Raw genomic sequence first — 11993 nt, forward strand, 5'->3', positions numbered from 1 at the left:
TGCCATCTCATCTTCCACCACCTTTACTGCTTATTTATAGATTTTAATAATGTCTATCCCTGTGTCCATCAAGATGCCAAGTGGGTGGATCCTATAAGGGCGAACCTACTCAATCATCCCTATTCAATTCTATCTTTATTTATTAACACTTAAGAAACAAGGATGCTTGCCAATAAGGACAACTTTGAGTAGAAATAACATTTAAGTCCCGATGAAATAGTTCTAATATGATTTAGTTCCTCCATTTTACAATATTGCAAAATGGATCTATTGATTACTGTCACCACCCTAATCCAACGAAACATCACATACAAAGAAACTTGATCAGTGATTCGGCATAAAAACATTTCCAAAACTCTTTTAAAATAAAATATTAATAAATAATAATATTTTAAACTCTTTTGCAAACTATTTACAAAACATGCCACTAAACTCGGAAATTCTGTCCAAATCATGATTAGATACTTCAATTTTCTCTCAAATACAGAAAGTGGATTCATTGTTAAGTGTATCTTTCATTCATAAATACATTACCATACCACTAGCAGACTAATATATAGCCTGTCTGCTTCAACCGTTAGCATAACAACAACAACAACAACAACAACAACAACAACAACTCAGCCTTATCCTAACGTCAGCTACACATATCCTTGCCCTCCAATCAGCTCTATTCAAGATCACATGTATTTCCTCAACACTTTCCTAGGGTTATTTTAGGTCTACCCTAACTCCTTTAGTTCCTTCAACCTGAAAAAAAATCATTCCTCCGTACTAGAGCATCCAAAGTGATGCAGATCAATAATCAAAATAGGCTTGTTTTATTAGGAATAAGCCTAGGGTTAGGTTGTATATGTGTTGGTCCTTCAGTCTATGTGGTTTGGAGTGTATTGAGCCACTTTCATGGGTCTAAAAGAGAAGCTCTAAGATTGAGTACAGGATTACTAGTTAGTTTTTTTTTTTCATTAGTTTCCTTTTTTGTTGGGCTGTGATAGGGTTCACTAGTTTCGTTATTTAGTTTCTAAATTTCAGTCTTATTTAGTTTCTAAAATAAGTAGTTGCTATTTCATGTAAGCTTCTAATTTTCCTAGTTTCTATTTTCAATTTTAGTAACTAGAAGAGTTTCTATTTTACTAGTTTCTTATTTCAGTTTTTGGGAACTAAGTTTAGTTTATATTTTGGAACCCCATCACTATTATAAAAAAGAGAAGGCTCATTAGTAGCCCACGATTTGAATTATGAAAAAAACAACTTGTTGTTGCTGGTGGTGGTCTCTGTTGAGGATTCCTTGTGTCTGATCAAGGTGTTGGGTTTGGTGTTTGATCCAAGCGACTCCTTGCGGCATGAAGTCCAAGAGGTTCTTTTCAAGCTTCTTATTCTCTTTCAAGTTTATATTTAAGAAGTACTGCTGCACAAGTATTCCTCTTCTCTTACATCAGATCTGTCCACGCGATAACCTTTTCTGGGAGGAATTTTCGACCTCTGTCCAGACCTATCTGCTGGTCACTTTTGTCTGGGATTTTAACCTAAGGTACTACTAGTATAAAGGGGAACTCGATCCAGATTTGAAGGCCATCTGATCTCAGATTACTGACTTATCAGATTTCTCCTTGTTTTCGTCTTTTAGTAACCTGTAGACTGATATTAAAATCGGTAGGCCTGCTTATTGCTGTTATTAATTTCTGGACTGCTGTTCATATTATTCTGTTGATCTGAACCTGATTGGACTCCTATTTGTTCCTGGTTTATTCCTAAAGAATTACTGTTGAATTGGACTCTGTTATTATAATCTCTTGAGATTGATAGCCTGCTGGACTAATAGTTAATATTCTGATTTCTGTTATATTGTTGGGATTGGATTGGTTGTTCTTTGGTTTAGAAGTTCCTGTGGATTGAAACTTGGTAAGACCCCTACCCTAGTCTACATTACAAAGGCCTCTGTTGAACATGTCCATGGCATTTCCAACGACTTTCTTATAGCTTATCATGTATTGGAGCTACTACCAAATCAGATCTAGTATGAGCATTCCTTACTTCATCCTTTACAATTTTGCCACACATCCATCTCAACATCCTCACCTGCACTACATAGAGTTTATCTACATGATGCTTCTTAACTTCCCAACATTTTGCACCATGCATCATAGGTGGTCCTATGACCGTCTTATAAAATTTTCCTTTCAATTTTTTCAGGAATATGTCGATCACACAACACTCACTTCATCCATCTTATTCCAATTCTCTGCGAAACATCATCCTATATATCACCTTCTTTACTTATGATTAAGCCTAGATGCCTAATATAATCGCTTTGAGGGATCCCCTCTCATCAATTTTCACCACCTCATTAGCTGTCTAAGTGTAACTAAAGTTACACATCATATACTCTGTCTTTGTTCTACTTATCTTTAAATCTTTTGATTCCAAGGTTGATCTTCAAAACTTCAACATGGCATTAATTCTTGTTTTTGTCTCATCCATCAAAACAATATCATCAGTAAAAAGCATACACCAAGGAATCTCATTTTGAATGTCTCTGGTTAAATCCTACAATAAGTGCAAACAAATAAGGGCTTAAAGTTGATCCTTAATATAACCCAATTGTAATTGGGAATTCATTACCTTGACTCCCCATAATTCTTACACTTGTCACCACACCATACATATTTTTAATTATGTCCACATATTTACTTGAAACACTTCTCTTATCTAGTAATTGCCAGATTAACTCTCTAGGGACTATCACAAGTTTTTCCTAGGTTAATAAAGACCATATAGAGATCATTCTTGCAACCTCTATATCTTTCAATGAGTCTCCTAAGAAATAGCTTCTATCGTGGATCATCCTGGCATAAAACCAATTTGATTCTTCCTAATAATAGTTTCTAGTCTCAAGTGTGTTTCAATAGCCCTCTCCCATAAAATCATATAATGACTCATTAGTTTTATGCCTCCCAAAGATATTGCAGCACTAGATATCGCATTTATTTTGCAAATCAAAACCACAATGCTTCTCCTTCATTCATCTGACATTTTACTTCTGCTCATAATCTTATTAAGCAACTTGGTTAGCCAGGATAAACTATAGATTCCTACGCTCTTCCACAATTCTATTGGGACCTCATCTGAACCTGGTGCTTTATCTACTTTCATCCTCCTTGAAGCTTCTTTTACTTTAGACATCCTAAAGTTTTGTACTTTCATCCTCCTAATTTTTCGTATATCAACCGTTAGTACAGCAAAGCGCATGACACTCAGCTGCAATGATAAGGGCCTCTCAAGTTAGGGGGCCAAGCATAAACTTTTACAAAGAATCTTGTCCCTAACCATCAGACAGTAATCCATTCAAGATTCTCAAGTGATCCAGTTCGATACATATAAGTGCACTCACACTTTTGTCTAGAATCATTAGTCCTTAGAACACACAGTACAACAACCAAATGAATAGAGTGCCTAACTCTATCCCTAGTTGTGAAGAGTTTAAGGTATAAACTTTAGAACAACCATACAGCCAATCATATCATGCAAATTAATCATAGAATAATTGGTAAATGGGGTTTGATAGACACCATATCCAACACTATTCTCTAAAGTTTGTTGCCGCTTCTTAAGAATATTAATTGATATTGTTGTTCTAGTTCTGCTATTAGTTTTCCAAGTAGCACTAGGACTTCTCCATAATGCCTTGATCTATTATCAGAATTCTACCAAGTTTTGCGGTCAATGGCTGATGTCCACGTCCTCTCTCTCTTACAGTTTATTGTTGTTGCTCTATAGAAGGTTTCATATTGGTTCAACAGGTCTGTAACTTGTTACTTCTCTCATCACATACTTGGTTTCAATTCCATTATGCCGATTTCCCATTCTTTCTGCTCTGTTTTCAAGCACTTCTTTTATTCAGTATATCTGTTAGTTTCTTTCGCTCTTATTCTTCATATATCCACCAAGTTAAGCTTGCTGAGAATTTCAAATCCAGATCCTAATTAGCCTTTTTTTTTTTTTTTTTTTTTTTTTTTCTTTTTGGCCTCACTGAAATCTAACCAGGACACAATCTGGTCCACATGGTTGCATCTGCAGTTCTGAGAAATCAGATCTACCAGAACCGCATAGCAGAGTAGAGCCACTAAACCCAAGTTTGGAGGCCACCTGAAGTATGGTTGGGGGCTATAGGTTTTAATGCAATATCAAAATCCAGATTATGGATCTCAAATGCAAGCAGGCCCATGATAAATAGGTGATCAGATTTGAGACAAAGGACGTAATTACGTTGTTAAGCGAAGAAATGAAATCGATGGAAGGGGAGGCAAAAGAGAAAAGATAGATCTGCTTGGGAGGAAGAATAAAGAAAAAAAGAACAAAAGAGAAGGGAAGAAATCAGGTATGGGATACCAATCCCATATGCACTGCTCAACAGCACCGACACTCATAAAATAAACTCACGTCTTTACTGCATCATCTCTAATTAATAAGGTTGTATTACATATACATATATATATATATATATATATAGGCCAAGAGAACGCTACCCTGCTGGCGCAAGTACACCCAAGTGTGTGGGCCAACAAGGGGGCATGTGGGAGCACATGGCCTTTCCACACCCGCAGACCCGCTGTGTCTAGGCGTGTGCCTGTGCCAGCGGGTATCGTCCTTTCTTTCATATGTAAATGTATGTATAAAGACCTCCTAAAATTTCTATCCTAAGAGTCTTAACACAATCAATAAAATAAATAACTCAAAACAGAACTCTCTAGTTATTAAGTATTCTATTCAAACTCAAACACGCTACTAATCCCATATACTAACTTTATCCCCACTTCTTTATTTATTTATTTATTTTTGGGTGGAGGGCGGAGGTAAGAACTTTATCCCCACTTTATGTTCCTATAAATTAGGCCAATTACAATGAAACCCAAAATTAAATATTAATAATAATAAAAGGCCCAACTTAAAATATAACTACCCAACAGCCAATTTCAGCCCATTGAACCGCCACAGGGCCTCCCAAGCTTGCACAGATGCCTCCATTTGGTATTAATGTCTATTGCATTTCCTCCTGTACATCCTAATATCTGTTTTTGTATCTTCCTGAATTTCTTGCCATATTCTGCTATGTTATTAATGCCCAGAGCCTATTCTTCTCTTCAATTTTACACTTTAGTTAACACCCAATTTCAGGAAAATTTCAGGAGTTTTCCATAACTTGATTCCTAAAGTAGGGTTAAGGTTCTTGGTGCATTAATCAGAGTCACCAGCTTGTCAATTTCTCAATGAGAAAGAGTAGCATTTGCAAAAGGGGGGATAGAGGAAGGAAAGTAGGGAGGGTGGGACAGAAGGGGGAGTCAAAAGGCCCAAGAGACCCAAAAAAAAAAAAAGTATTAGCTTCCCTCGTGATATGATAATTTCCACTACTTCAATGGTTTAGGACTAGGATGATGAAGAATCCACCGGCCAAAACCCTTTTTTTTTATTTTTTATTTTTTTATTTTATGAATGGATAATAGAAGAAATAAAGAGGAAAAAAAAAATCCACAAGGGCAATCCACGGTAGAAGACCCTAACAAAAGAAAATAAAACAACCAACAGCCAAACCCAAGGGGGATGAAACCAATCAACCAAAGAGGGGATACTTTGGACAGACCAACATTTTCTAAGAATACCACTCCAAACCAACTTGGAGAAGGGACAGAAGAAGAAAATTTGGTCAACGCATTCAAGGTAATTCCAACACAGACAACAATTAGTAATGGCCAGATTTCCTTGAAGAGAAACTCCTTAGTAGGAAGGAAGTTGGTCATAGCTCTCCAAACAGTAAAACAAAATGCCTAGGAAATGGAAGAGCTAAACCAGACCATCCTATGCCAGGGAACTATAGGAGGTCTAGATCTCACTAGATTCCAAGCAGTAGAGGAAGAAAAATTCTATGAAGAATTTGCAACCCACAGAACCAAATCCCCAATTCCACTAGGATTAAAACAAATAGTATGAAGCTATTCCCATACCTCAATGGGAGAGTGAGAATTTGCAGGGCCATGAATCTAAATACCATCCCTCAAGATGAAAAAGACCTTCGCAAGCCTATCTAGACCAGCATCATATCTAATTTTGTCACCATATTTAGAGATAAGCACAACATTAGAATGCCAATTATCAAGCCAAAGATAGGTGTAAGAATCACCATCAATAGAAAACTGGATGCTCTCAAACACAAGATATCTATAATTAAGAATTTTCCTCCAAATCCAAGAACCACCCAAAGGACAAGGGACAACCCAAATGGAATCAGATTTCAGGTATTTGGAATACACCTAGTCCACCCAAATGCTCTTCTTTCTAGAAGCAATGTTCCAAATAAGCTTGACTATACCAGCAATATTGAACTCCTTGAACCAATGAAGACCAAGATCTCCCTCCATCTTTGGGAGATAAACCTTTGCCCAAGTCATAGGATGCAGGAATTTGGAATTATTATGATCTTTCCAAAGGAAAGAGTACATAAAGATTCAATCTTAGAAGAGATTGAAGCCGCCAGAAGACCAAAAACCCCAGACTAGTAAATGAACAAATTTTGTATGACTAGTCTAATAAGTATAAGACGACCAGCAAAAGAAAGAAGTTAAATCATCCAGAGTTAAAGTCTCTTGTGAAGCCTATCTAGGACAAGAGAACATTGATGGGCAGAAAGCTTCGAAGAAATCAAAGGCAGACCCAATAAGTAACAAGGAGATGACCCTCAGGGATGCCCAAGATAGCACTTAATTCTCCTTTAGAATGTCAGCAATAATGATGATTTCAACCCGGAAAAGGGAAGCACCAGTCAATGACTGAACTACAAGTATGTTGTACATTGGCTCCAATCTGATGTGATTGGGTTCTTGAATATATCCAATAGTTCAGTAAGGAAATTCATGAAAAATCTTCAGGTCAACAATGCCAATGATGCCAACTGCCAGAGAATGCCATTTTCGGATTTTCCTTGAGGCCTATACATAAAGAAAAGGTGTTTGTTCATCTGGCGTGTTTCGAGCGAAGGTGGCAGAACAGTGTATTGGGAACAGAGCTGGAGGACATGCCCAGTCGAAGCATTAGGGAGGGGATGAAATGTGGCAATTATTGTAAATACAATTAAGCAAGGCTTAGGAATAACCTTATAAGTTGGAGGTAATTTTGGAAGGGAGAAATTGGGGAGATCCTAACCCCTTCTCAGAGCAAGGAGGTTAGTGCGTCCCCGTACCTAAGTAAAGAAAATGCTGTCAATGCAATAAAGCCAAAGGATCACCAATCCATCTTTGCAAGTAGCAAACACCATTCTAGAGTGACAAGTGGCTAACTATACTCCATAAGTGACACAATTTCTGGTCAAGGACAACAGACAACACCAACCATTCAATCTGAGCTTCCAACCCACAGTGGACTCCCATTTGGTATGGGTACTAAAATTTTCGAGAATCCTAATGCCACCAGTAAGGCCAATTCAGTTAAGAATTCCTTTGTTATATCTGTGACCGATATATGTGGTAGAGGCATAAAGCCAGAAGGAGTTCATCAAGTGGGGTAAAGGAAAGAATAGATTGAAGGTTAAGCGTTGAGGGTTCCATTCAGATGCACTTCTTTTCTTTAACCGTCTTTTAGGTACGAGATTGCATTGTTTCTTTTGGTTTTAGCTCAGTGCTGAGGTAAGAGATTTTACTAAAGGTCCACATACTTCTGATGTTGGGGCGGTTGTTATATTTTGTGGGTGGAGGTGCTGGGCTGGGTAGTTCTTTATTCCCTTGAAGTTTTTGGGTAGTGAATTGAGTCGGCTCAGTCCTCTGTTCTCCTCTTCCTTTTTCCTTTCTTTCCAAACACTTTGCCTGTCTACATCATTAGTTCTATAGTTTCTTTTCCCAATTTGCGATATATAAGGTTGCCAATTTAAAAAGCGGATAGAAGATAGGGAGTGGATTAGTTGATCCAGAATATCTGGAGAGAAGAAAAGAAAAAGGAAGAAAAATTATACTGTTCAAATCAAAGCTTCTAGACATCCAAAATCAAAAACTGCAACAGGATGCAGAAGCCAGGTTGCCCATCCAGTACCCACTTTATAGCCAAAATGATTATTTTGTGAAGATAGATAAGAGATAAAATGTCATGACTAAGGAACTTCTGATTTCTAGCTCTATGGGAGAACACGAAAATCTTTTTCCCACACAAAATGCATGCGAGTAGAGATGGATCTGTATTCTGCTTTCATATATTTCTCACTCAATTGGAAATAATGCCTATCATTTATTGCAGGAAGGATCATTTTCAAAACTTAAATTTATTTCTTCAGAGCTACTTCATATGCGTCTCATGCTTAGCATTAATCAGCATCCATCGACTGCAGCAGGCTTGAAAAGATTGCTCCAACCATTCCACTTCATTCAAATGACATTTAGCATACAGAGTTTCTCATAACTGAGTTGCATTTCCAGAGACATTTATCTGTGTAGTTTCCAGATCATATTTTAGAAAGGGTTTTCCAGTAAGTTCTCTTCTTTTTTTTTTTTTTTGGGGGGGGGTGTAGATTCCAGAAAGTTCTTAACCAAAGATTTTTTGATGGAAGGCAGAAGTTTGTTTACCCTTTTTTTTTTTCTCTGATTGCAAAGAGATTCAGTACTAGTTCATGAGCTTTTTTAAACATTACAGAAAAGATAGGTGCACCCACAGAGCACCTAAGAACCTAAAAATCAATTTGGCTACTCTTACACCTGAAAATGAACATAGAATGTCATAAAGATACAAATTACGTGTAATTCAAAATGACAAATTGCAATTAAATCTTGGACTTAACAAAAACATATCCTACTACAAAGACAGGACAAAAATATATGAAACCTCAAGAAAAAGATACATAAAAATCTGACATAAGAACAAAAAGAATCAGAATTATAATCAAGTTCCACAAACATCGCAAACTCTTCCAAACCACTCACCACAGAAACAGAAGAGAATGAAAAGAAACAAATACCTTCGGCAAGTAGATCAATTACACACGTAAACTCCACTACTGTAAGTGTGATTAAACTCATAGAAGTCTGTCTTACCCTCAGTAGCCGGCCGTAGTGTTACCCCAGACAAAGTTCTAGTTCCTTGTACAGAAAATTTCACCAGTCCTATAACTTCAATTTCTTCTCCAGCAAGCTCATCAGAATCAACTGGCATCCGTGCCCTCAACCGACCAGGACCCTTCAGAGGAATCTCATCAACATGCCATCTAAGTTCTCTTTCAGATCTGTTCAAAACAGCTCTCGGAGACACGTTCAACAAAGTTGGCTCCACTGGTAGTTTCAGAACAAACGTGACATCATTTAAGGGTACAGGTAAGTCCGGGTTGGAAGCATACTGTATCATCACAGAGAGTAAAGTCCCAGTATGACGCTGGACAAGACGAACCCTTAAAGGCAATGGAGTTAGACGAGGCAGCAAACTATACTTCAAGATCGGTATTGGCTCCTCAGAAGAAGCTGTCCTCAGATGAAACATCCCATTGCCCAGGCTACTGACACGAGAACTTTGCATAACAATTCTCTTAATTCCAGTCGTTCCCTCAAGCTGAAAGGAAAACTCAGTATCCTTATCACCTGAAGTTTTCGGAGGCAATGTTCTTAAATATACCACTCCCATTAAGCCCACCCTAGCAAGCAGTGATTCCCTGAACTCTGCACTGATCTCCTCAGAAATAAACATCTCAGGACCCTTCATTTCAGTTCTTTTCACCAGATTTTCAAGAGGAGTGCCAGTTCCAGCTGCTGCTGTAGTATCACTCTGTCCTGACTGTAGTGCTTCCAGGCCACCCAGTCCCAAGTTTGGCTTTGCAACCTTTGTTGTCCCCACAAACTCCGAAGGATCCAAACCTCCACCAAAGGCATCATCAAAGCCTTCAAAAGCTTCACGTAAACTCGCGTCCTCATTACTATACTCTATACCACCATAGTCCCCTTCAAACCCTGCGACACTAATTTTAGTCGGTTGTGTGGCTACAGCTGGTGGTAGATTTGTGACTTCAAGACCCGCTAGAGCTGTTGTCAGATCGTTCGAAGATTGATCCTTGTTCTTCTTGAACCCACCCACAAGCGCCTCCGGCTTATTAAGAGCATCACTGGCAGCAAAGGGATCCTTCTCTGTCGGAGGTTCCTCTGTTTGTTGCTGCTCATCCTGTTGATCAGCAGCGGCCGGCCCTGTCGGGGCAAGAGTTACAGCAACTTCATCACCAGCTGCCAATGTCTCTGGAGGCAGCTCAAACATCTGATTAGAGAAGACCTCTACATTGGCCTGGTGCTCAATCGAAAGCCCTTCAATACTAACCCAACTATCTGCTCCTCTGATCTTGACCTCGGCATCAAGCGCAGAATGGACCATCTTGGCAATGCTCTCACCATGCATTGATGCAAGCATTGCTGCAAGCCTAATGCTACTCACACCTCTCAGAACAATATCCAAAGCCATGTATATCTCCGCATACTTCCTATGAAGCTTCTCCGGCGTTACATCGACACCACGACAGGCGGCGACAACGACGCTCACCGCCTGATTAACAATCCCAATACATTCAAACACGTTGTTCAAACAATCATCTCTGTCAACTGTAGTGATCCCCAAAACATAGATCCCATTAACAAGCCGATAAACGACACGATACTTGCTCTCAACACCCACAATCACTTGCCCACTCGATGCAGCGAGTGGATCATCACCCAGAGATGAATCGCCATCTTCGGCCGAGTTGTGCTTTCCGCTCGCAAAAGCAATTCGAGTCTGGCGAAAAGCATTGAGAGCATAGAGAGCTCTCGCGGGTGGGAACCATTCGCGAGTTTGGAGAAGGATATCAGCAGATCCGTTCGCCGGTTGAAGCGAGAGAGCTAAACAAGCCATTGCTTTAGGGTTCTCTTCAGGATCTACGGAGATCTAAGGTTTTTGTTTCGGATGCTGTTGTCATCGAAAGTACATGACCAATTTTCGATTGAACGATTAGGGTTCTTAGGTCGCTTCCTCTTCTCTGAAATCAAGTCGAAGCAGAAAATTTGTACATCTAGGGTTTCGTTCTTAGAGATCCGATTGTTTTTGTGCCGACAAGAGAGAGACAACTACCTGAGAATCTGAATGATAAAGAAATGGTGTCGTCGCTTCTGAATTCCCAGAGAGAGAGAATAGAGCAGTTGCTGCAAAGACTTTCTCAAAATCTTGATCTGAATTCTGTCTGAAGCTAAACTATTCAATTCGAATAAATTTTCAACTAATAAACTTGAGAGCATGGTTGTAAAACTCGGATCGGTCAGTAATGGCTGTATCGGGATGGTATCGGGTTTTTACCGATACCTCCGACCTTTCCATCCCAATACACATATAAAAGGTAAAACCATATTAAAAGTGATTTTTTTAAGGAAAATTTACAGCATCACCTCTTAGATAATGCCACTATTAAAGAAGCTTTCTACGATCTGCATGATACCGAATTACGCTCATACCCCTTATCGTCAGTCTTAGTTAAGTGAGGCTATGAAATAACGATTTTCCCTTTTGACTAAAACATATAACCTTATTCTATTTTACACTAACCCTCACTTTCAACATGGGTTTGAGAAGAGCAAAACCCTTCCCTTCTCCCCTTAAGGTGAATTGTAACCACTATCTAGGACTTTGTCCTAGTTTTGATCCTGAAAATCTATAGTTCCTTAGATAGTAGCACATAGAGCAAACTTGCTAACCACTCCAACTTGATCACCCTCGCCAAAGAAATATTGAACCCAAACAGCCGTATCGATATTAGTCTGCTAACCTCCACTTTGTGAGTAAATTGAGATATCATTGATGTAAATATATACTAAAAATATAAATAGTTTCTACTTTCTAGTCTTGCCCAACAAAAGACATAGTTTGGTTGAACTAGAATCTAACAATTTATAAGTTGATCTCTAGTAGGTAAAGCATCCACTAAGCAAATCCATACGATCAGAACCCACATCGTAACGTAT

General features: G+C 38.6%; 1 protein-coding gene across 1 annotated transcript; it reads right to left on the reverse strand.

Annotated features, from left to right (window-relative positions):
* Positions 1-8749: 8749 nt before the first annotated feature.
* Positions 8750-11230, reverse strand: LOC122079430. Its single transcript, XM_042645891.1, has one exon. The coding sequence runs from the start codon at positions 10891-10893 to the stop codon at positions 9004-9006; it is 1890 nt and encodes a 629-aa protein (XP_042501825.1). The 5' UTR covers positions 10894-11230; the 3' UTR covers positions 8750-9003.
* Between the last annotated feature and the right edge of the window lie 763 nt (positions 11231-11993).

Source organism: Macadamia integrifolia, chromosome 5, assembly GCF_013358625.1.
Source record: "Macadamia integrifolia cultivar HAES 741 chromosome 5, SCU_Mint_v3, whole genome shotgun sequence".
Taxonomy (NCBI): domain Eukaryota; kingdom Viridiplantae; phylum Streptophyta; class Magnoliopsida; order Proteales; family Proteaceae; genus Macadamia; species Macadamia integrifolia.

What these genes read in the sequence shown, in the direction of transcription:
- LOC122079430 (XM_042645891.1), bottom strand. Translation starts at nt 10,893, where the DNA reads ATGGCTTGTTTAGCTCTCTCGCTTCAACCGGCGAACGGATCTGCTGAT.